This window comes from Acomys minous (assembly GCF_964271855.1).
Source record: "Acomys minous genome assembly, chromosome: 11".
Classification (NCBI taxonomy): Eukaryota; Metazoa; Chordata; class Mammalia; order Rodentia; family Muridae; genus Acomys; species Acomys minous.
The window spans coordinates 6138348-6162672 of NC_140492.1; the positions used below are offsets into that span (position 1 = coordinate 6138348).

The window sequence follows — 24325 nt, forward strand, 5'->3', positions numbered from 1 at the left end:
CTCAAGCTGTACGGTGTAGCTGGGTAGGTGTCTCACTGACCTCCAGGACCCGACTGTTCCAGGTGGCTGGCGAGCTTGTCAGCGAAGGTAATTGCTTCCCCCAGGGAACTGTGAGGCTAGATACCGCAGAAGATAGGAAAGTAACGAGGGGCTGGTGAAAAACAGAGTCTAGGACGTCAGCATCGAACCACGCGATGAAAAGCTGCTGGTGCGTTTAGCGAAGGCTTGGTGAGCCCACCACCCTCAGGGACCAGAAGGTGAGTGCCGACGGCAAAGGGCTCCTGCACGCTCCTCAGAAGTTGTCTGCACAGGACTCACAGGATTCCACCCAGTTATCCTTCTCTAAATATGTACTTGTTCATATTTATGTATACCTAGCTTAACTCTGAAGAAGCATAATTACCCAACTATTCATAGCAACATCTTACAATGCGCGCTTCAGAGTTTTCTGCAGTGCTGAGGATAAAATCTAGAGCCTTAGATATGTGAGCTTAGGCTCTGCTACTAGGTGCAGTCCCAGCTCCACACTAATAACACATAAAAGGAACTGGAGCCATAGCTCAGTTGGTGAGGGGCTTTGCTGAGTGTGCACACAGCCTTGGGCTCCATTCCCAGCATGGAGTAGAACAGGTGTGGTGGTGCACACACGCTCACTCGGCACTCAGGAGGTGGAGGCAGGCGGTCCCACCTGGCCTACGTGAGACCTGGCAGAGGACCATCCTCTGAAGCAAGCGCCGCCGTCTCCAGGAGCTCTGCGGGGCCTGCTTGCCAAAGGTCATCACTCGGCTTGTTTATACCTGCCCTCAGAGGAGGAGAAGGGCAAGAGGGTCATTAGACCCTCACCTCCATATCCAGTCACCGGTCCCAATAAGTTGTACGTAATTCTTCCCCAACTCCGCCTGGACTTCGGGGAAGGGCTAGAGGATGTGGGTGGGGAACGGCGAGGGAGGGGGCTTCATTCAGGCAGCCATTTGGAAGCCATCATCCTTGCTGGGTGCAGGCCTTTAGGTCACTTGTGGCCTCCCGTACTCCATCACCTGTTGCTCTTTAAATCAACTCGGTGTGCTGATGGATTTCCCAGGATGCACTGTGATAGAGTGGAGCCTGTTTGTTACTGGGTCCTTGGAGGAGCGGTAGATGCTGATTGCATCTCTCCCGGGGAAGAAAATTGAGCAACATCGCCTAAAAAAAAAAAAAAGTTAAAGCTAGCTTGAGAAACCCTTTCTTATTTCCATTTCCATCCCTTCCCTCGACAGACATCTCTGCTATCATGAATTTGGTTCTTATAATTTTGAGTATTTCGAATGGTTGGAATAAATTTTGTTCAGCTTTTTTTTTTTTTTTTTGGTGAGACGTGTCTGTGTGGGTGCACGCAGTTCTGGTTCATTCTTGTTTCCTTTATTGAAGTTTATGGGAAGAAGAAAACACTGTGAGTGTTGGCTCAATAAAGCACACACCCATTTCATCACACCGGATCGAGAAACAGATACTAATTGAGCCCCAAACTTCCTTACCATCTCGAGCAGCCACCACCGGTTCTGCTTTCTCCAAAGGAAACCGCCTCCCAGTTTCAGAGGCCAAGCAGAAGGCCTGGGCACACGGGCTCGTCTCCCGCTCGGCTTGTCTCAGTGTTTCCGGGTAACAGTGAGCTGACCGACTGTCTCCTTCATTTTCAAAGACTTTACATCTTACAGTAGGTTTTAGAATGTCAGAAAAGTGGCAAAGGTCATACACAGGGTTCCCATGACCCCCAGGAGCAGTTCTTCTTATTAAAATACTGTATCTGTATGTTCCATCTATTACAATAAACTAGGAATGACGCATGGCTAGTAAATTCATAGCTTAATTTGTTTCTGCTTTTGAAACCTTTACCCAATATCCGTGTCCTACATTCTCAGATCACACTGAATCTCCTGATGTCGCGCTGGGCCCCACTGTGCGGCTTCACGGGCATTCTTTTCCCTGCCCTTGCACATCTACGGGAGGACAACAGGGTGATTTGCGGGCTGTCCCGCCAGTGGAGCCTGTCTGATGCTTGTCTTAGGATGAGATTGGGGTCACAGGTCACTGCAGGGAAGGCGGCAGAGAGGACAGGCTATTTTCTTCACATCATATCAGGCACACACTCTGCCATGGTGGTGTATAAGTGTCGACAGTGGCCTCAGTCACCTGCATGAAGCAGAGCTTATCAGATCTGTTCCCCTGCGGGGTTATTCATTTTCTGTTTCCATATTGTACCCAGGGGGTGAAGCCCTTGCTTGACTGAACGCATGAGGACACCCACAGTTGGGAGAGCTTTATTCAGTGTATAGATTTAAATATTAATCTCATCCCAAGATGTGTGTGTGTGTGTATGTGTCTGTCTGTGTGTGTGTCTGTATGTGTCTCTGTGTGTGTATGTGTGTATGCATGTGTGTGTGTGTACATGTGTGCTGTATGTGTGCTTCTGTGTGTGTCTGTATATGTGTCTCTGTATGTGTGTGTGTGCCTTATTTTTTTGAGACAGTTTCTTTCTCTAAACATGAAGCTTGCAGTTTGTTAGACTGCCTGGCCAGTGAGCCCCAGGATCTACCTGGCCCTGCCACCTGGCTCAGGGGTTACAGGCATGTGCCACTGTTCTCAGCTTTTTACATGCGTGCTGGGGACTTGAACTTGCGTCTTCATGCTCATTCAGAAATGCATTACCCGTTGAGCCATCTCCTCAACCCCAGAATAATGTTTGAGCAAATATCTGAGCATTTCACGTCCCAGGCAAACTGGTTAAGTTAACCATCGTGCCATTGTGTTTATATCAATACTGCTAACATGAGAACGGCAGCCATTGATTTCCTTGTTCCGCAATGATGTAACAACCTAACGTGTTTTAAAAACAACTTACCACAATTAGCACACACTGTTTGTTTTAGAATTGTTGGATTCCATCTACTGATGTGCGGTCTAGCGTTTTAGCATCTGTTTTCAGGAGTCTGTTGTCCTGTGACTTTCCGTCTTGGCCCTGTCTCGTGTGGTCGGTTGGTATCTGTGTGTGCTGACTCTGTAAACTAAGGCAGGCTTCGTCAGGTGCCCTTGGTGTTACATCTCATCGTGTGCTTCAGAGTTTTAGGTCTGAGCAGGGGGCCAGCTACCCCTGTCACATCCAGGCAGCCATTACTTGACTATTATTGTGTACGAACTTCTGCCTGAACTCTGGGCTTATAACCTGGACCAGATTTATAACAGAAACTTGAGTGTTCTTCTCGGTGGAAACACTGGGGACAGTTTCCCACCAGGAAGCCAGCATGTCACTAGACTTAGGTCTCCTCTGGGCCCTGGCTCTCCTTCCTTGGGCTCTGGGAAACAGTGAGGCACTATTCTTTCTTTCAAGGCCTCTACAGTTTCTGACTTTATGTACCATGCTTGTTCAGTAGGCTTTCCTGAGGGAGCACCTTGGGTTTGCCCAGCAAGGGTCTAGCTCCTTGCTGGTTTAGACAAAGCCTGGTGAGCAGGTGTCCTAGCCGTCGCTTTCCTGTTCCTGTTGAGCCGGACATCTCTGTCCAGCCGTTTATCTGTGCCACATCACCTGTCATGGCTTTGTGTGCTCGGGGCTGAGGACAGATCAAAGCTTGACCCAAGGAGCATCTTTGTCTAGGATGCTTTTCCCTGGTTTTCTTCCTTCCTTGCTTCCCCCGTTTGTGTAAATTAATTGTGCTGAGGAATGGATTTCAGGAACACAACAGTAGCTGTGTATAACATGCTCAGCTCGGATTCACCCCCACCACTGTCGTCTCTTACCTCCTCTTCCTGTCTTTCTTATTTATAGGCCGCTTCCTTATGCAGGAAGTGACTTCACTTCATCACGCGTCCACCAACCACTGGGTCTACGCGACACAGAACAGACATTCTTACCCTCTGAGTGACACATGAACAAAACCAGAACGAGAACCCCAGGCCCCCTGCTCAGCGCCAGAGCCTGCGACCCCAGGAGGTGTTCCAGACTCCACCTCATTTGGGTCACTCTTGCCAAGAGAAACAGAACACATAAGTAACCACGGCCTTAGTTGAAGACAATTTCCTTATCCTCTTATTCAGCTCTTGGATCCTGTGGCATTTTGTGATTTCCAGAAGAACGGTGTCAGAGGAGACTCTGTCCGGCGACCTTCTGTCACGACAGCAGATTTTCATTTAGATGCTGCCACTCACACTCATTTTTCCTCCTTACATTTCCAGTCCAAATGTCCGCGCTCCAACTTTCCACTGAGTTCAGTCAATCCAACACTCACTGGGGCTCTTTTGTGCTCAGACACCACCAAGGTGATACAGGCTGGGCTGCCACTGTTCCAGAAAAGAGTACCCCCCCCCCAAAATCATGGGTAGACAAGTAACCAGATGCTTCAGAAACACCCAGAAAGCTCATGCCTCATGACCAAGTTCCTCTTTAGTCACAGTGGCACTGAAAGCAAAATGGGTTGTTAGAGTCTGCCCTTTGGAGCCAGGTGTGCTGGCGCATGCCTGTAATCCCAGCACTCTGGGAGGCAGAGGCAGAGGGATCGACAAAACGAGTTCCAGCACAGCCAAGGCTACACAGAGAAGCCCTGTGGAATCTGCCCTCTGGAGGCTTCCGGATAAAGCTGAGGTCCATTACAGCCATTCCTGGCTGAGCTAAGATCGGAAAAGACGTGTTCTGAAACAGATCACTCAAGGTCAGAAGACCAAGAGATCAGCCTGGAGTTCTTGTTCAAACCCTGTCTAAAGCAGACGCAGGATAGCCTTTGGTGTGGGCTCAGGATTGAAAAGAGGAAGGCATCCCTAGGAGCACTGAGAGGAGGAAAGGTCCCTCTGGTACTGGAAAGGGCACAGATGTTCCCAGCAAGGAGTGGCGTCACTCTGTCAGAAAAGTCTTTATGGGCCTAGGGAGGGCAGGCTGGTGAAAGGATACAACTGGCATCCTAGCTTTGCCCTGCAAGGTGGGTAGTCACATCATGCATGTGACCCGGTGCCCTGTGCTCTCTCCACACAGGAAGGCAGGTGGGCAGTCACATACACACATGTGTCCCAGTGCCCTGTGCTCTCCCCACACAGGAAGTCAGCAGACACTGAATTAAACTCAGGGGTTATCAGTTACTTCATTATTGAGGGAAAAAAAAAATAAGGAAATGGGTCTGTGATCAGATCAGAATATGAGAAAAGCCAAGAACCCAGTCTGAAGACCAAGGTTTTCTTCAAAATCCATTTACTTCCTTATGAATTTTACACTATGGATTTTTGACATTTGCTTTTTCTAAAAATTTCATCTGAGTATATTTTTTTTTCTTTCCTCTGAGTCATATCTACCTCTGCCTCTGCTTCTGTTTTACTTTCTTGCTCTTTAGCACCCATGGGACACACACACCAATCCACACCCATCCAGACCTCAGGGCTTAAGCTCCCAGCAGAGGGCAGGGGAAACAACAGGAACCATGGCCATGGCCATAGACAACCTGATATAAACATTCAGAGATCCTCGCTGGGCTGCAGAGAGGATTCAGTTGGTAACTGCAAGGCTGGATCCCCAGCACCCAGATAAAAAGGTGGATGTTGAGGCAACTCCAGCTGCAACTCCAGCCCTGGGAAGGCGGAGACAGGAGAATGCATGGGGCTTGCTCGCCATTTAGTCTAGCTAAATTGGTGAGATCCAGGCTTAGCAAGAGACCGTGCTCCAAAAACTAAGGTTGAAAGAAACTAAAAAAACTCACCCAATATTAACCTCTAGTCTCAACACCACACATGTGCATGTGAACCTACACACACACACACACACACATACACACACACACAGACACACACACACACACAGACACACACACACATACACACACACACAGAGACACACACAGACACACACATACACACAGACACAGACACACACACACATACACACACACAGAGACACACACACACAGATACACTACACACAGACACACACATACACACACAGAGACACACACAAACACATACACACACAGACACACACAGACACACACAGAGACACACACATACACACACAGAGAGGCACACACACAGACACACACACACAGATACACTACACACAGTCACACAGACACACACACATATGCGTACATGCTTTCCCAGGAAGGCCTCTTGCACCAGTGTGAAATTCAGGGACGCCAGTGTCCTTCCATTCCAAGGACTTCAACAATGGGGCTTCTGTGGTCTCAGGAATTGGAGATAGACCAAAATAATATCAGACGTGCAAGGAAATGAGATGCTAATCTCGCCCTCCCTCATCTCCATACTCCTCGCTCAGCCTAGAAAAACACCCCGCATATTGTTACCTTTTCAACTTCAGATCCACAGCGTTTAAAGGATTATACCCATGTTTGGGTAAACTGGACCCACTGAGTTTTAAAAAAAAATATAAAGGCGGTGTTCATATTCAAATGTCAAGCCCTGCGTGAGCAGATTTGCTGTTCTATTTTACCCGTGAATAACATTCTGTGCTGTAATTAGTTTATCCACCTTTCCATCAGTCCAGCATTATTTCTGGACAAAGGACAGTGCTGGAGAGAGGCTGAGGTGGTGGGGGCTCTGCTTGTTCTTTTGGAAAGGCTTTCTTAATTGGATGTCTGTTCTGCTCATAATGTAGTGAAGATTGTGGCGATTCGGCCAGCGCAAGGGCAGCCATGGGTCTAAAGGTGGCTGCAGGCTCTTTCCGTGGTAGTTCAAGGGCGTTTCTAATTAGCAAGTGTGTCCTCCGAGCTCAGGGCAGAGCCAGCTAAAAGTTGCCTTCAATGTGCACCTTGCTGTCCAGCAGCGATGTGTGTGGCATTTGTTAGCCTTCATCCACAGAAGAGTCCTGTAGAGTTGATGCTACAGTGAAGGCAACTGGAAAAGACAGCCTTTGCCTGAAATCACTGCTCTCCAGTGTGGGCCGCAGAGCACCGCAGGCTGTAAATCTCTGCAGCTAGGCCAAGGTGTTGTCTCTGTAAACCGGAAGCGAGAAGACTGAAAACCATAATGTTTTGTTTCTTTCTCTTTCTTTTTCTTTTCAAATTCCCAGGAATCTGGAGAAGGGTTGTAGCTGTTGCTCTAAAATGAGACATGCCAAACCGGCATCCGTGGGCCCTGGAAAGGATGAACCTACCATGCAGTAAAAACCCCCGCACTCGCAGAACCAGGCAGGCTACGGCAAGCTGAGCCTGCTGAGGTCCAAGGAGCTGGCCTGTGACCCCATACTGTGGGGACAAAGTCTAAACCATCCCTTGGCTCCATGTGGAGGAGGGTCTTACGCTTGTGGGTTGAGAAGCCGAGAAGTCAGGATTCCCGAGGAAGGGCCCACACAGGAAAAGAGGGGGCTGAGTAGAGAATGGGGGCTCTCCTTCTGCCACCCCAGCACCTCAGTTGGAGGAAAGCGGTGATGGGGGGGGCTGAGGCCTGTAACCAGCATGGCCTGCAGAGCCAGAACGGAAGGTGGTGGGCAGTTTCTTTTCTAATGCAGGGCACTCCTCTAGGAGGAATCAGGAGAGCGCCAGGAGACTAGCTCCTGAAGGGTGCCTCTTATGAGCAGGGCTCTCCACAGAGGAGCTCTGGGGGTAAACTGAGGCCGACTTCCTATATCTATATGAATCATCAGGCGAGGGAGTGCAGTCAAGGGTGGCGTTGGAGCGCACCTAGTGGTCGCCAGAGAAGACAGGTGGGTCGGGCCGAGCACGTGAGGTGACAATGCTCCTGAGGGAGACGGTGGTACAGATGGTGTGGAGGCTCTCTTCCGTCACCCAGGAGATACACAATGGGCCCCGAGTCCCCAGCGCCAGCCCTGTCCCAGTTCCCAGTGAAATAGTACTGGCATTGTTAGCATGCTACCGCTGTGCTCTGTGTTTGGGACAAGGAAAGCTTGGTGGTTTAGAGGTGTTCCTCACAGAAGGCCCAGGATTCTTGGAAAAATTGACAGTTGCCCCAGGACGCAGTAGGAGCCACGGGATAGAAAGGCATGGGCAATGTCACGGCAGTGATCTTTGCACATGACCGTGCATGTTTGTGTGAGCGTTGTACATCCGGGTACTGTACATGCACGTGTGTGTGTGTGTGCCACCATATGGAAGACAGAAGACAATCTCCTGTGCTGTTCTCTGGGTGCTGTCAGCCTTGTTTGAGTTCAGGCCTCTCACTAACCTGGAACTCATCAGCTGAGGTAGGCTGCCTGGCCCCAGGGACCCTCCTGCCTCTGCCGCCCCAGCCCAGCATTACAAGGACACGCCACCACCACCCCTTTCTTTAAAACTTGGATAATTGCTGGAAGTGGCGGTGCACGCCTTTTATCCCAGCACTCGGGAGGCAGAGGCAGAAGGATTGATGTGAGTTCGAGGCCAGCCTGGTCTACAGAGTACAGGACAGCCAAGGCTACACAGAGAGACCTTGTCTCAAAACAAAACAAAACTTGGATTCTAGGAGTCAAACACAGGTCCTCACGCATACACATCAAGCAGTTTACCCAATGAGCCATCTCCACAGCCTTATGGTTTGGCCCTTAAATGTCCTTCAAAGTCTTGATTCTCTGGTTGGTGCTAGTGACAGTCAGGAGGCTAAAAAAAAAAAAAAAAAAAAAAAAAGATGCCACCTCATGGGAGGCCTTTAAGACATTTGGGAAATCCCTTTGTAAAGGACAGGGACATTCCTGCTCCTTCTCTGACCCTTTTGTTCCCTAGCTACGACCATGACACATTGTCCCACCAAAGCACTGGGTCCAGCCCAGCAGAGAGAGGAACCTTTAAGACACTGGGCCAAAATGAACCTTTTCTCTTGGGCGGTGATTGTCTCAGGTGTTTGCTGAGGGGATGTAAAGCTAACTAACCCAGACAGCAATGGGGAAGCCCAGCCTGATGCACGGAAGGACATTAGGGACAGGAGCCATGCGGAATGGCCAAGTTCCATATCCTTATAACTAAAGCGTGAGCCCGGCTGAGGGAGCCTGACTTTCTTAACATCAGAGAGCGAGGAGAACCAGGAGGAAGCAACATGTCTGGATCTGAGGCGTTCTCAAGAGAGGGCGATGGGAAGTGACTGGCTTGGGGATGTCCCGCTCACTGAAGGAAGGGCCCATGGGAGATGACACTACTGAGAGGACACTATACCTGTCTGCCAGGACTTTAGTAAAGAAAGTGAGAAGAGAGGAAGGGGAGGAAGTGGGTCCTGGTGCTATAGCCGCTCCAAGTGGATGGGGTCATATCCATCAGGGTAAGCAGGGGTAAGAGTGAAGGGAGAGAGAAAGAGACGGAAGTGCTTCAAGTTTACCAAGGAGAGAACACGCCTCACGATGGCAGATAGGGAATGCCAAATGCAGCAGTGTAATAAACACAATTCATTTTGTGGGGAGCAAAGAGAACCCAGAAGAGAGCTGAGGACGCTGCCATGTGTTAGGCACCTACGTTTCTGGAAAAGTTCCCGCTCACAGTGCCCAGCAGCAGGTGGGAGGCGTCACCCACACCCTGATGAGAGAGACAGTGCTCCAGGCAGCTGGTCTGCTCTGGCTGTGTATGAAAGGACCACGCACACAAAATGCTTGGTCGGATAAACATGATGTTTCCATCCTTCACCCATCCCTCACCTGCTGGACTCGGGCTGTGGAGAAGTGGGCAAAAAGACAGCACGTGCACACAGCCCAGCACTGAGGAGAAAGAATCAGGGCGCCCCAGACCGAGTTTCTGGATGCTGTTTCCTCTGGAGTATGTACTTATAGCTCTTGAAGGCATAGAGGGGAACCAAAAAAAAAAACCCATCGTGGGTGACGCCACCCCAGACAATGCCGACATCAGCTGGTTTCTCCTTATTTCCTTTTGGAATAACATCTTGCTCACTTTGTAAAATCTAGGGCCTGTGTTTCTCATGTGGCACGTGCTGTTAAGCAAGGTGTGGTACTGCAAGAACTTAGTCTGAGCGCTTCAGAGGGACACACAGGTGGGTCTCTGCGACTTTGAGGTCAGCCTTGTCTACAGAGAGTGTTCCAGGACAGCCAGAACTACATAGTGAGATTCAGTCTTAACAAACAAACAAAAGCACATTATGACGCACTTGTAAACATTTTGCTAGTGGCTTCGGATGATATTTCACCATATGGAATAAGTTCATACTATATATGCTATAATTTAATTATTTTTTTTCCTGATTTTAGGCACCAAGATTTTAGCCATTGTAAATAAAGCTGTGGAGGACTTTTCTAAACCCAGAGCCTCTCTCTAGAGTAGATTTCTCAGAATAAAATTACATGCCGAAAGATGAGGGCACCCCACTGCTTTACAAAGTGTCAGTGTGTTGAATCTGCCACCCACATAAGGGCAGCTCGCTCCCTGCCTGCCTTTCTCAACAGGAGTATTTCTGGAGTGCTACAGGTAGACCGGGGGTGAGAGGCTGCAGTGCAGCTCCCCAGGATCACATAGAAGTGACACATGAGGAAGACCGTGGGGGCAGTGACTGCTGACCGGGGCCGTCTTTTAGCTGTAAGTCAGAAGCCTGCCTCTGTTATCTCATCTGCCGATTGCTAGCCTGGCCAAGCCCGTTTGTCAGGACTGCCCCTGCTGCCTCACACCTGTCAAGCTGGTGGGCAATGCTACGAAATGACCAGGAAGTCACCTGAACCACTTCAGAGCTTGCTCCCACTGGGAGAGAAAGGCGGTTCATACGTGCCTTAGAACTTTGGAGGTGGCGCCAGGGCTGGGGTTTCTCCAGCAACTGACTGCCCACAGCAGAGCCGGAACTGTGTAGCCACCTCTGCACCCTCCACCCAGGACCAAGCACCCAGTAAGTAGATGCTCAATACAGCTTTGCTGAGTAGCCGCGGAGCCGTGGGGGGTTCGGTTCAGCAGGGTATTAAGGTAAAAGAATCTGGAGAGAGGTTCTGAGCCATCTCTGGGGTGGCTGTGTTTGGAGCTGTGTTTGTCCAGTGTTGTCTGGGTCTGTCCTCTTGATTCTCCCACAGACTGTCCGTCAGCCCTGTCCAGCAGCCCACCTGCTGGATTCAAAGTGCTTCCTGCACTTGGCACCGAGTGCAGGGTGCTGGATGCAGGGTGGGCTGGGTGACCTTGGGGACCTGGGCTGGCGGAGCACAAGTTGAGGGGGTGGAAAGTCCCAGGCTTCTGAGAGGCTCCGCCCGCACAAAGCGGCTTTGCACAGACGCCTCTGGGCTTGCCTGTCCTGGACCCCAGCAGGAGCCAAGGATCGCACTGCACACCAGGCTCCCTCGGTTTCCAGAGGCAGGTAAGTCTCCTGCCTCCGGGACAAGTACCCTCCTGGGACCAGTTTTGACCTACAGACACCCCACAAACTAGGGCCATGGATTTAACACCTAGCCAATCCCTTCTCTGCCTATTTTCACTTACACGAAAGTCACAGGAAAACCTTTTGCTTTATTGTTAACTCACTGGCATTCTCGGAGAAAATTTGGAATATACCTAAAAGCATCAAAAGAAAGCTAAACCCAGCACCCCAGCGCTCAGCCCCAGAAATCTCCCACACCCAGTTCAGCAATCCTGGAAGCACACCAGCCACAAAGAGACTGGTTTTATTTTTATCACTTAGTTATTTAATTATTTTCATCAGGAAGGTTCTTTGGGTTTGGACCTTTTTCCCATGGGAAAGGCACGGGACGTGGAGAACACGAGTGATATCTGATCGTGATTACAGTGGTGAGGGAATAGGAAGCTTGTGGGGGAAATCTAGGTAGCAGCGGCAGCGTGTGGCCAGTGCCTAGTCCCTTCACCCGGCTGCCCAGAGATAAAGAGCCATTAGAAGAGAGCTCTCTGGTCCATCTAGCCCGTCCCACGCTGGTTGCGCAGACAGCTCTGTGTGGACTGAAGAAGGCTGTGACCATCCGAAGCTGCCATGTATGGCCAGGGAGACGTGGCCTTTGCTGTGCTCCCTTGTGCGCCTCCAGTTCTTGGGGGACGGTGGCGGGGGTAACGTGAATTGCAGACACTCTTGACTGGGGCCAAAAAACTTCTGCCTTCCTTGCCTGTTTTGTTTTTCCAGAGAATGAGGAAGGCACCCCAAGTTCCCAGGAAGCACTCCTGACCCCCACCTCATAGGGCTTGCCTTTGATAGTGGATTAGGATTGATCCCTAAAACTAAAGGGACTTGAAGGACCTCCGAGAGAGTCACTCGTGTCATCTGCCTCGGGGGAGCGGCCTCCTGTGTGGGCTTGCTTTCCTGGGAGTTGGATGGAACTCGGAGGCATCCGTGCACTCATGCATGCGTGCCTGCCTCTGATGGACGGTTAGTGCATTCCCATCAGATGCAGACTCCGGTCCAGCTGTTCTGGACAGAGTGAAAAACAGCACACACAAGATCCCTGCTTTACAAGCTTACCTTTTGGTGGAAAAGATAAACATCCAACGGTAAACACAACAGTTAAGAAAACGATATGATACTATGGGGAAAAGGAAAAATAATGTAGGGTAAGCGTTACCGAGAGTGAAGGTGCTGAGGCAAAGTATCTTATATTAATAATTACTTAAGCCTTTTTAGAGATAAGGTAAGTTTCAGATGTGCGTATAGCAATATAAATAATCAAAATTGTGTCCTGCAAAAGATTTATAAAAACAAAAAGCAACAAATTCTAACAGGAAAACATTGCATTACAAGAGGTTTTCCTGTAGTGATCTCAGACCCGCTCCCAGAACGCAGTGTTCGATCTCAGTTACCCTCTCCCCCACTGCAGCGGCACTGAACATCTCTGAGCTCTCCTTTTACATAGCAAGCCCTTCTCCATCTGTAAGAGGGAGAGCGTGGCCCCACCAGGGCCTGACAGGGTGGGGGTTCTCACAGTCTGCCATTTGGTCTAGCCTTTGAAGGGTTTGTAAACACAGAGATGCCCTGCACAAGGTCATGGCAGGGATTGGATATTGCGTACAAAGCTGGGGTGTGCGCAATGCACAGTAAGGGTCCAGTTCACCACACCAAGCTTTTAGAGGGGAAACTGAGGCTCCTTGCCTTGACCTAACTTGCTGAGGTACAGTTCCTGCCTCCTCTCCTTATAAATGACTTCAGTTGTCACTTTGCTCTTTACCCAAAATTCTTATCCTCCTTCCTCACCAAATCTTCTGAACACTTCATGTTTGCGATTTCATTCCTTGTGCCCCAGCCTCCTTGTCTGTCACCCGTGGGAAGGTCTGGGGAAACCAGGGAACATGCCCAGCCAGGAGGTGGCAGACAGCAGCATCCCAGTCTCATGACAGTCTGGGTCCTGAGAAACCCTGCCTGCCTCAGTTTCCCAGGGAAGGAGGGCAGCCCACGGCAAAGCCACCTTGATGCCTGGAGGGTCAGGAGGTCCCTCTGGGTTCTTTCTCACTAAGGGGTCCATGCCACATATGTGTCTCCAGAATTTGGACAAGGGATGTGTAATGGAGATAAACATGTTTTTGTTTTGGTCCCAAGTGTGGGATAGGTATTGGATGTAAACATGCTTTTGTTTTGATCCCAAGTGTGGGATGGGGAACAGACTTCTGAGAGAACAGGTGATGTTTATCCACTAGAAGACGAACCATTTCATGGGGGGGAGGGGCTTTTCAGTTTTGCCAGCTGAAAAACATCCTAGTACAGACTCTGAGAGGATGTATGTATGTATATATATATATATATATATATATATATATACACATGCCCAAAACAGGAGGCGGGGCTTTTTTTTGGGGGGGGGTCTTGGTATTGTTTGGCTGTTCATCGCTCCACTTCTAGGCGCTCCTAGAGAGAACCTCTCCAAGGAAGGCTTCAAGGCTTTGGGCTCCAGCTGAGGCCCCGGGTTCTGGTTACTCCAGGTTCCAGCAGCAACTTTGGTGGAATTGCTGGTCTGCTGAAATCCTGCTGACTACGCCAGGGGAATTGTTCCCAGGAACTGACACCCAGAAGGTTTCATTCTTGTTTTCCTTAATTCCCTTTCCCTCCTGTTTAGGGTAGTCGGGTTGTAAGGGAGTTTTGTTCATTTAATAATTCACAATAATTATGATAATTCATAAGTTCATAATAAAGTATAATTATTAAGGAAACTGTACCTACAGGGGTGGAAGTGAAGGCACAGGCCATAAGCAGGTGCTTCCAAGGACAACTACTGTGTAAATTCTAGGCTCAGCCAAGGTCACCGTCACCCAGATCAGGCCTGTCTAGACTTGCTTTTACTCTCGTTCTGCTTCTTAAAATACACACGGCCGAATGCGTTCATGACTCTGCCCCTGTCAAGATTAACGAGTGCTCTTTCGAGGAAATGCTTCAGGAATCCTGTCGCCAAGAACAAGGGCGCACCCCACTCCACTGAGATAAGCAGTGATTTGCGGGGAGGGCTCTTTGGTTCATCCAAACCTGAGAGGAGCAGGAGCCAGACCCCAGCTCCGGCCATGACCCCACCTCTCCCATCTACCCTGGAACCTAAGCTGCCAAGTGAGCAAACCATCAAGTCCTCAGAGTGAGCATTGCCAGTGGGGGGGAAGCATCTGTTCTAGAAGCTTCCAGACTGTTATCAGCGCTGATAGGTAACCTATCAAGAGCACATGGGGTGGGGTAGGGGCCACACAGGCTCCACTCGCAGCCGTTCAATTCCATTCAGTTCCACTCAGCCTCCCGAGAGTCCCATGTCCTGAGCAACTTCTGGCAGGCAGGGCTGCTTCTCTGGGTCTAAGCTTTCTAGGGAAAAAAAACCACACTTGCTCTATTCTAACTAGGGACCATGCCCCTGCTTCAGACCCAAGCGTTTTCAGAAACTTGTAGAAATCCCAGCCAGTGCCAGCGTGAGACCCAACTGGACCTGAGAAGTGGCTGGCTCCCCAGGTCCTCTGAGTTTAAGGAGTCAGGTCCGGTCCTCTCCTCTGTACAAGGTTCTGGGAACTCCCTTCTCAGTACTGATAAAAGGGGAGCCTGTAGCTGAAAGATTAAATTTCATGTTTTGCTAGAAGAGATAACCTTGGGCCACTCAGTCTTCTCTAAGTTAAAATTGTTGGACCAGCTGCTCGCCACACCCACTTGAGTCCGGCCGGCTGACAGCAGGGCCCCTGGGCTGTGGTGCCTGACCCTGTAATGGCAGTTAAGCTGAAGAACCTGACGTAAATCCCCCAAGGGGCATGCAGACTGGACCCTGTGTCCTTTCTGCCAGGACTGTCAGAAGGCCACTGGCTAATTCACCTGGAGTCTCAGTATATGGAATGCCATGTTCTCGGCAGGCCTCGTGGGGTGCAGAGGGCATTAGCAAAGGCAAGGCAGTACACTAAATATAAAGTATGAGACAATTTTCATAAACTTGTAGGGTTGTGATTTGAAGGAGAGGTGATGAAACTGCTTTTCTGACCTAGCATAAAGCTAACTATGTGAGTCCAGGACAGCCAGGGCTACACAGAAACCGTGCCTAAAAAACAAACAAACAAACAAACAAACAACAAAACCCGAAACAAACAAGAATTCTTTCTAGTACGTGCTTTGAGGGCACGTTTAAACTGTAGTGGGAGCTTTGTAAAAGTACAGTGTCAAGGTAGGAGGAGCCCAGAGCGACGTCGTTGCAACCTCAGAGGCAGGACGCAGAAGTCACTGTTCTCTGAGCGTTCCACAGAGCTTCTCGAAGTGGTGCCCCTGGTGCCCCCAGCAGCAGCATAAGCTGCCAGAACTCAAGCACGTGAGTGACAGGCAAATCCCCAGGCTCCATCTAAGTCTTAGGAGACCCGAAACACCTGGAGGTGGGGCCCAGCAATCTGCACTTCACCAGGTGCTTCTCGGGCAAGCTAAACTATAAGCCTAAGGAGAGGGAGGGTGGTGTGGGCCCAAGGGGGTTTCAGACAGATGTTGGGGCTGTTTCTTCTGGCCACAGAAATTTCCATCCGGTTTTAAGTAACACGTCTTTTTAGTAAGCCCATAAGTATAAATTAAACCCAGAATTGACCCTGAAATTAGTTTCCTGTGAGGAACTATTGACTCCCAACCAATTAACATTTGGGTCCCCAGTGTTGCCCTGCTATCACCCACGTCATCACTCGTCGGTAAGAATTCCCTGCTGGTGATTGGTAGCAGCCTTGCTAGCCAGTGCTGTCAGTCATTCTGCATTTTGGACATAAAATGACAGCATCCACCCAAGGCCCGCTTTTCTCTTCGGCAGAGCCTGAGGCTCCCTAGACAGTTTCAGTCACTTAGGGAGAGGTCACTGGGCTTTGAGTTTTGACAAGTTCCCACACAACTCCTGCCTGTTCCCATGCTTTGACAGGAGCTAGACTTCACCTTTGTTGAGGACTCGGTAGCTCGGCATCTCTTTGACCCTTTCCATCCCTCACAGGCTTCTGCACATACTCAAAAAGCTAGCAACCAGGAAGATGAGCTTCACTTCTCATTCATGACAGCTCTCTCCAGAAAGTATGACAAGAGCCAGTGTCAACCATGGGGAAATGAGACATAAGCCTAAAAGCCACAGCTCCTTAGAGGCAACACCTTAGTGGGGTAGAAGACCAAAGACCTCATCATGTTGGTCATTCCTTTGCATGACAATGCCTCAGACGATTCTAGAAGGACCTGTTTCGGCTCACATTTGCAGAGGCTTTGTATCATGCTTGCTCAGCTCCATTGCTTCTGGGCCGTGGTGAGGCAGAGCAGGACATGGTAAAGCAGATCTGCTCATCTCACCACAGCCAGGAAGCAGCAGCAAGTATCAGGGAAGGGCCAAGGGGAATGCAGGCCCTTCAAAGGCAGCCTCATTATTTTTAATATATTTTATTAATTTATTAATATTACATCTCAATTGTTATCCCATCCCTTGTAGCCTCCCATTCCTCCCTCCCTCCCATTTTCCCCTTACTCCCCTCCCCTATGACTGTTACTGAGGGGGACCTCCTCCCCCTGTATATGCTCATAGGGTATCAAGTCTCTTCTTGGTAGCCTGCTATCCTTCCTCTGAGGGCCACCCAGGCCTCCTCATCCAGGGGATGTGGTCAAATATGGGGCACCAGAGTTAGTGTGAAAGCCACCCCACTCCAGCACACAACAAGAACATTTGCTCAACCATGTTCATAGCGGCCTTATTCATAATAGCCAGAACATGGAAACAGGCTAAGTGTCCCTCAGTAGAAGAATGGATAAAGAAACTGTGGTACATTTACACTATGGAATACTACTCAGCTATTAAAAACAAGGAATTCCCGAAATTTGTGGACAAATGGATTGAACTAGAAATGATCATAATGAGTGAGTCACCCAGAAGCAGAAAGAGTCAAATGGTATATACTCACTTATATCTGCAGACTAGCCCAAGGGGTATATCCCATGAAAGGCTTCACTTGGCAGCCTTATTCTTTAAAGTCCTACAGCCTCCTGCCAGTCTGTTCAGCTTGAATCCACTTCCGAGGTTCACCATTGAGTGAGTCAAAGCTTTGTCATCAGATCTTCTCTGCAAAGGTCCTCGCAGACACGCCCAGGTGTGCTACCAGTATCCTCAGTGTCTCAGTCCTGTCAAGTGGGCAGTAAAGACTGACTGTCCACATCCATGCTCAGGAGCACTAAACACCAGTGCAGCGCTGGCCATGACCAACTGTCCACATCCATGCTCAGGAGCACTAAGCGCCAGTGCAGCGCTGGCATGCCCGATCAGTGACCCAACGGCTAGGAAGTGTCAGTGTTGAGTTTTCCTGATTTACAAGGAGGAAAAGGCACAATGGAGAGAGGCCGAGGGACGCTTCTAGGATCACATGTCATGAAGTTGCAGAGACAGGATCCAAAGTGGGAGGTGGGAAGCCAAAGTCCGAGCACTTCCCCCCACTCTGAGAACGGGTTTGCAGCCTGGCATGGTGGCGCATGCCTTTAATCCCAGCACCCAGGAGGCAGAGGCAGGCGGATTGCTGTGAGTTCGAGACCAGCCTGTCGACAAAGTGAGTCTAGGTCAGCCAAGGCTACACAGAGAAACCCTGTCTCAAAAAACCAAAAAAACAAAAACCAAAAAAACAAAAAACGTGAGAGAGAGAGAGAGAGAGAGAGAGAGAGAGAGTAAGTTTGGGTGGGAGTTGACTAAAGTGCTAAAGCTAGCTCTATGACCTCTTTTAATTAGACTGAGGAGCATTTAGAGGGCAAGGCCCCATTTGTGGGGACAGTATTAAGTTTTGATGATATCTTGTGCTGCTGTGGACCAGGCAACAGCTCCGCTAGGCAGTGACTGAGTCTAGAGATCTTGACTGGGATGAAGTTGGCAGGGGCATCAGTCAGGATGTGCTAACCCAGCCACATAGACCAAAGAAGGCTCCAGAAAGCAGGTGAGAGCTGAGCTGAATTCGAAAGTCTGAGCTGTGTGGCAAAGCGGCTTCACTGGCCAAGTTAAGAAGCACCATTGTGGAAGCCGGAGTCTGAACCGGAAACGTGCAAAGACATAAGGACAAGTGCAGGGTTCAGTGAAGGGCCAGCAGGACTGCAGCGTGGAGTCTGGGGACAGTGACAGCCATGGAGGAATGAAGCAGGGACCCTCAAATGCTCCGGACAGACCGTTTCCTACCAAAGGTGACAAGGGACAAAGGAAGGCCTTCCACTTGGGACTGTCATGGTAGGGTTTGCTCCAGTGTTGCTGTGGGTGGCTGCTGAGCTCACCGAGGCACAGGCAGGATGCCTCTGAGGCTCTGAGTCTGAGCAGCCTGGGAGGGGCCAAAGGGTCAGTTGGCAAGCGCTGACATATGGCTCTTGTGCTGAGAGAGGAGATCTGGGGGCGTTGACCTGATTCTGAAGGAGGGGGTGTGATCACCAGACACCTTGGTGATCATGGTGACAGTGGCATGAACAGAGGGAGAGACAGGGCCACTAATAGGTCAATGGTGTGTAGAGCAAGGAGGCTTCAGAAAGCACAGAATATCTTCACCTGGTGCCAGGCTCAGGTTCACTTTTATTTTTTATTTTTTACATGATTTATTTCTATTTATTTTATGTGCATTGCTGTTCTGTTGCACGTATGTCTGTGTAAGAGTGTTAAATCCCTTGAAGCTAGATTACAGCCAGTTGTGAGCTGCCACGTGGGTGCTGGGAATTGAACTCGGGTCCTCTAGAAGAGTGCTCAGTGCTCTTAACCACTGTGCCATCTCTCTAGCCCCTCAAGTTCATTTGTAAATTAAGTCAGTTTGACGAAGAAGTGGCTATTGGTCTAATCTAGAGAGGGCTGTGTGTTGTTGAATTATCAGTATTGCCTAATAATGTTTATTATCAGACCCCTACCTATTATTATTATGGCATTATAACCCACTAGCAACCAGTCAAGACACAGGCTCCTGTTATATTTTAAAATAGCCTTAGTTAACCTGGGGCAGGGCAGATATTAATCCCCTAAACTACTTCCCATAGTGGCAGATACTGAGTACCTGCCCCGATCCCATGCCATCTGTTTCTAATAATTTCTAGTAAGCTACCTCCCATCCATAATCCCATATACTTGCTAATTATCATCATCTGGGCCAACTCTCCATCCATGCCGGCGATGTGCTTCTCCACCTAACCCATGGCGGCCTGCCTTCTTCTCCTCACTTCTCCTCAGGTCCCTCCTCTTCTCCCTAAGACTCTCTCTGTCTCCCCAAGCCCAGGAACCTTAGCTCCTCGGATCTCATTTGCCCTGCGCAGGTGTGATGGCTTTTTTTATTAATTAGCATCAAAATACATCAGACCAAGCCCCAACAGCTGGGAGTTTAGGGTTAATGGCTACCTCAGGAGTGATGTTAGTCAAAGCCACAGTCCCCACGCCAGCTAGGGAAAGCTGAGCTGGCCTGGTGTGTGTCACCAAGGGCACCTCATGGCACACTATACTTAGCTGCCTTAGAGACTCCTAGGAGATGAGGTTGGGTCACCTCAAGCCTGGTAAAGTCATTTTTGAGTTGAACTAAGAACGTGACTTTAACATCTCAAGGCTTCTATTTCCAAACAGGAAAGTGAAGAAGTTGGTATTCACCACCACGCCCCAACCCCACCCTGTTGGCTCTTTTTCTTAACCATTAGACTTTACTATACAACCCAACTATCCTATACAGGAGGGGAAAGAGGTTAAGGGGAACAAGAATAAACCTGTAAGGAAATGCATGGGCACACGGCAACATGGAGGGGCCATAAAGACAGTAAAGAGGGGAAAAGGAAAGAGACCCAGTGAGACAGATACATGACCCCACACCATTTGTGGCACACGACACAGCAACATGAAGTCACATACATGGATGAAACTCATCCCAATGGGGAACAATAAGAAGACCTAAGGAGGATCGATGGATTGGCCAGGAGAGGTCAGTGAGACTTCTGACGGTACCCACCATAGAAGAGTGTGGTCCAGTGTGCCCTTTGTCACCCGGGATGCTAAAGAACGGTGCGCCCGGGATGGGAGGTGGCCAGTCTATGCGTTTTGATTCTGAGTTGCATTTTCCCTTTCAGGAATTTCGCTCTACATCAGGGGAACCTTGAAGCCCAGGATGGCCCTGTCTAACTCCACGGCCGCGCTGCCCTTTCTGACCACGCTGTGGCAGGAGACGGCCGAACAGGGCAGCAACGTGTCCGGCCTGGCCCCTCGGAGGTCTCAGCTCGCAGGGGACAGCAAGCTGGAGGCGCTCTACATCCTCATGGTGCTGGGCTTCTTTGGTTTCTTCACCCTGGGCATCATGCTGAGCTACATCCGCTCCAAGAAGCTGGAGCATTCGCACGACCCCTTTAACGTGTACATCGAGTCAGACGCCTGGCAGGAGAAAGACAAGGCGGTCTTCCAGGCGCGCGTTCTGGAGAGCTGCAGAGCTTGCTATGTCATTGAGAACCAGGTGGCCGTGGAACAGCCCGCCACACACCTTCCCGAACTGAGGCCGCTGTCGTGACCCTCACACAGGCAGGCAGGCTCTGCGTGTGACAACAAGGCCTTTCTCGTCACACGCCTGCCTTGATTGTCGGAGCACCATTGGAGGTTTGCTATTGAAAGATTGAGGGGTGGATTAATGACACAAGTTTTCTAGACCCATATTCCTTCTATAGTAGACGATTTATTCTGCAGCGCCCGCCTTAGTCTTTTTTTTTTTTTAAATCTAACAGAGACCCAGACAATAAGAATAGGAGCTGAGTTTCCCCAAATCTCGAGACGTTCTAGTTTGTAAGTAGTTCTTAAAAGGGCAGGGTCTGCTCCTCATCCTCCTTATCCCGCCTAAGGACGTTGCTGAGGCAGCTTCAATGAAAACAGCAGTATGCTCTCAGGTGGCACGGATGAAGCCGGACCCTCACCTTCCTACACCGGCCACTTGTCAAGTTCATAAGAAGGACCCTTTAACCGCCTAGCTCTTGCAGCCACAGTGCCCGCCTGTTGCTTGCCTGTTGATGAAGCACTCAGCCAGCTAATGCAGTATCTGCCCCACCCCCTCCTCTCCGACCAGAAGGAACCATGGGAGTGCAGTGGAGGGGGCACCCGAGTTCCCAGCCGACAAGGGCCTCTCAGGCCACCTGCGCTGAGAGCATGGGGTAAAGCCACAGAATCTGTATCCAAACACAGCAGCACCTCTGTCCTTGATGCTATTGTCTCAACTGTGACTCTGTCCTCCTCCTCTTGCCCTCCTGTCTCCCATCCACCCTTACTACACACCTTCCCAGCATTCTTTTCCCAAACACACTCCCCACCCCACCCTTACCCCCACATGCCCCTTATAGTTTAATCTGGACAGAAATTGCTTCTTATAGGGCGAAGACACAGAAAGCGATTCCTTCAGAGTAGATACCCCGAGGGAGGTGTGCAGTTACCACTGGAGGGAAAGTGCCCAAAGGACAGGGGAAGTTGTGAGTGTGGGCACTAGCAACACATGGGACTGGCACGGCAGGGTCCTTAAAGTGACAGGTCTGACTTGTTGGATGAACTGTGTCCCTAGAACACATTTTTGAGGTTCCAACCCCCAACACAAGTGAACGCTTTCTTGTTTGGAAATGGTCTTTAGCCACCAGGTCTCAATGACTGGCTGAAGCAGGTCCTACCCAAGTCCCCACAAGAAGAGGGACACGACGCCGGGAGTGGTGGCGCACGCCTTTAATCCCAGCACTCGGGAGGCAGAGGCAGGCAGATCTCTGTGAGTTCGAGGTCAGCCTGGTCTACAAAGCGAGTCTAGGACAGCCAAGGCTACACAGAGAAACCCTGTCTCAAAAAACCAAAAAAAAGAAAAAAAAGTAGAGGGACACATGGAGATCTCCGTGAGATGCCAGGGGTAGAAATTGGAGTAGCAAAGATAAAACCCAAGGAGTGCCGAGGACAGATGGCCACTGGACTCTAGATGGAAAAAAGGAGCAACTGTCCCTGTGAGTTTCCAAGGACGTGAGGTCCTCCCAAGCCTTTGCTTCAGACTCCAGGCCTTGAATCAATGCCTGCCTGTTTCTTGGGAGACTTTGATGAAGCACTCTAGCCAGCTGTCCCCTCTCTCCGACCAGAAGGAACAATGGCTGTGCAGCAGAGAGGGGCACCCGAGTTCCCAGCAGACAACGCTCTCTCAGGCCACCTGCCCTGAGAGCATGGGGACCACTGCTGTGGGTGCCAGGCTTCTCCGGTTGCCACCTGAGCTGCAAGGACCCTTTGCACCATGACACCCTGAGAGCTCCCCTGCCTGGCACTCCTGGAGGGTGTAAACCCTTCAGTGAGACACACGTTTTGGAAAACTGAACACAGGGCTGGCAAGATGGCTTAGCACACACAGGGGAGCAGAGCTTGATCTCCAGAACCCACGGTGGAAGGGAGGACAGACTGTAGAGAATTGTCCTCTGGCCTCCACACGATGCATGGTACATACACACAGACACAGGCAGGCAGGCAGACATGCGCACACACGCACCATACACACATAAAACAGTGATAGATAAAAAAGGCTTTAATAAGACACAACACAGTCTAATGAACAGCAGGCCCCAAGCAGCACTGTCTTCCAGTAGACACATTTGGCTCCGGCTGATTCAAGTACTTATTTCCCATAAAGTAGGGATTCCTCTGTGTGTGTGTGTGTGTCTGTGTGTGTCTGTGTGTATCTGTGTGTGTGTCTGTGTGTGTGTGTCTGTGTGTGTTTCTGTGTGTATGTGTGTGTGTATGTGTGTGTATGTGTGTTTGTGTGTGTGTCTCTGTGTGTGTCTCTGTGTGTGTCTCTGTGTGTGTGTTTCTATGTGTGTGTTTCTGTGTCTGTGTGTCTGTGTATGTGTCTGTGTGTGTCTGTGTGTGTGTGTCTGTCTGTGTGTGTTTCTGTGTCTCTGTGTCTGTGTGTGTGTGTCTGTGTGTGTGTGTCTATGTGTGTGTTTGGGGCAGGGGTTGGAAACGTCAGCATCTGACATAGATGAGCCTCTGAATTGGAACTGTCCTTGAACAATTACTTAGGTCTCAGAATCCTTTGAACTCCAATGAATGCTCGACTCCTCCCCATCCCAGGATGTTCATGCACTTGAGAGGTCAAGAGGCCCTGGAACCCAGCTGTAGCTACTCTATCCATAGCCCCCGTGTGAGCCAAAAGCCAGACGGATTCCTGTTGCTCAGGCTGGAGAGAGGGTTTGGAGAGGGACCCAGAGTACTCGTGACCAGCTTGTGACACACTGACTTTGATATTCCTGGCATACAGACCTCCTATCACCAGTTTGCTTTCTCCACAGGAATTCCTGTGCCTTTTAAGGCAGGGAGGTCCCCACGCTGTGGCGCTCTCTCTGCCCTTGCAGGCCTGGGCCTCACCCTCACTACCCACTGCAGACTTCTTATCGCTTCCTCTAGTCTCGGGTCTTAATAAAGGGCAGGAGGGACGAGGGAGTAAGGGATGAACCGAGCCACACGTGTCGCCTGACTGTTAAGACTGTGACATCTGATTTTACATACATGGAGGGCGAGGGCCATGCCAGGGACCATCCTCAGTGCTTCATAGATTCTGTCCATATTTTTCATACAGTATTTTTCTTAGGACTTTGCTTTTTGCTGTATTAGCAATTTTTTTTTTAATTAAAGCTTTTAAAACTTGATCTTATGTTTTTTGTTTGTTTGTTTTTCAAGACAGGGCTTCTCTGTCCTGGCTGTCCTGGAACTCACTCTGTAGACCACGCTGGCCTCAAACTCACAGAGATCTGCCTGCCTCTACCTCCTAAGTGCTGGGATTACAGGTGCCACCACAGGCCACCATCTTTTTGGTTTTTTTGACATGGTTGATTTGTTGCTGCTTTACTGTCTGACTACTTGCCTGCGCATAGGTAAGTGTACTTCATATGCGCCTGGTGTCTGTGGAGGTCAGGAGAAGGTGTCAGGATCCCTGGATTTACGGACAGCTCTAAGCTGCCAAACAGGTGCTGGGAACCAAACCCAGGTGCCCTGTTGACGATCCCATCCCTTTAACCGTTAAGCCACTTGTCCTCAACC

The 24325-nt window shown here is 50.0% G+C and overlaps 1 protein-coding gene across 7 annotated transcripts; it reads left to right on the plus strand.

Moving 5' to 3' along the window:
• On the plus strand, positions 1–23934 carry KCNE1 (potassium voltage-gated channel subfamily E regulatory subunit 1). 7 transcript variants are annotated; one of them, XM_084801959.1, is made up of 3 exons: positions 10359–10770; positions 13702–13872; positions 20368–23934. In XM_084801959.1, exon 3 carries the CDS (start codon positions 20406–20408, stop codon positions 20796–20798), a length of 393 nt encoding a protein of 130 aa, XP_084658085.1. In that variant the 5' UTR covers positions 10359–10770; positions 13702–13872; positions 20368–20405; the 3' UTR covers positions 20799–23934. The 7 variants fall into 7 exon arrangements, 5 of the variants coding, with proteins under 5 accessions (XP_084658085.1, XP_084658084.1, XP_084658087.1 ...); XR_014783285.1 differs by lacking the exons at positions 10359–10770; positions 13702–13872; positions 20368–23934 and adding exons at positions 1–257; positions 7037–10236; XR_014783286.1 differs by lacking the exons at positions 10359–10770; positions 13702–13872; positions 20368–23934 and adding exons at positions 1–257; positions 1408–1804.
• The last annotated feature ends 391 nt before the right edge of the window (positions 23935–24325 follow it).

Excerpts from the sequence above, each read along its gene's own strand:
- KCNE1 (XM_084801959.1), top strand. The coding sequence starts at position 20,406 with ATGGCCCTGTCTAACTCCACGGCCGCGCTGCCCTTTCTGACCACGCTG.